At 52.2% G+C, this 948-nt stretch overlaps 1 protein-coding gene across 1 annotated transcript; it reads left to right on the forward strand.

Annotated features, from left to right (window-relative positions):
* Positions 1 to 93: 93 nt before the first annotated feature.
* CCR75_009024 (uncharacterized protein) lies at positions 94 to 596 on the forward strand (the record flags this gene model as incomplete). Its single annotated transcript, XM_067967071.1, has 2 exons — positions 94 to 207; positions 237 to 596. 2 exons carry the CDS (start codon positions 94 to 96, stop codon positions 594 to 596), a joined length of 474 nt encoding a protein of 157 aa, XP_067815303.1.
* Positions 597 to 948: the final 352 nt, after the last annotated feature.

Genomic DNA, 948 nt, shown 5'->3' on the forward strand with positions numbered 1-948 from the left:
CCTGCGCTCCGTTATCCATTGAACAACGACCGAGTTGTCTAGTATTTGCAGAGGCACTCCCGGAAATACAAAGCGTTTTACCAGCCACAGAAGATGGTCTGGTTAGAGTCGGGCTACCCGCTCCCACTCTGCAGTGGATCTGTTGGCGGTAGGAAATCCAGTTGCTGTGGGTTGGGCCACGCTGGTTCTAGCTGCTCCCACGAAGCAGTTAGTCATCTCGATCTATACGATCGCAGCTCTCGTCATTTGCTAGCAAAAGCATCGGCATCGGCTCGGCGCGGCCCCGCTTAAAGTCTGTGTGTTGTGCTTGTGTGAAGCGTCAGCCTTCCCTATATCTGCTTACTCAGGAGAAGACTCATGCCCTCTTTTCCGGTCCATCGGCGAAGCTTCCCGTAGGCGACTCGGCGAGATCGTTGGTAGCGCTTGAAGGACTAGTTGTCGCTCCACCGTTACTAGCGAGCGACTCTGCTCTTGCCGCGGGGTTTCTACCCTCAGAGTCAAAACCGTGCCCGCACCTTCCGGAGACTAAGCTGTTACAGAATTATGCTGAGGTGAAATCGGCTGCGCGTCTACGCTCACTGCGAGGACCTCAGTAGTGCCCGAGTTTAGCCCTTGTTCATATTGTGCGTTAGTTGCTTGCTTGGTCTCTTCCAATTCAAAATCTGGTAGGCGGCTCGTGTACCCTGAGTGCAGAAAAGTTAAATAATGGCGCTCGTGATACTGTAGTACGAGCGGTGGACTCGATGGTGTGTCTATTTTTCCTGCCACCACTTCATCCGTAAATTCCCCAATTGAAAGCGGACATTCCGCTGCTGTCTCGATCACTCTAGGATGACGTGTGACTGTGGTTGGAACATTCTTGACACACCTCCAGCCATGCGAGTCGCCATCGATGCTCTCAATCTCATAAATGGACCTCAAAAGAAGTATGATGCCATTCCAACTGTA

This window comes from Bremia lactucae, assembly GCF_004359215.1.
Source record: "Bremia lactucae strain SF5 chromosome Unknown BlacSF5_NotPlaced_195_SHOA01000118.1_3838bp, whole genome shotgun sequence".
In the NCBI taxonomy this organism is placed as follows: Eukaryota; Oomycota; class Peronosporomycetes; order Peronosporales; family Peronosporaceae; genus Bremia; species Bremia lactucae.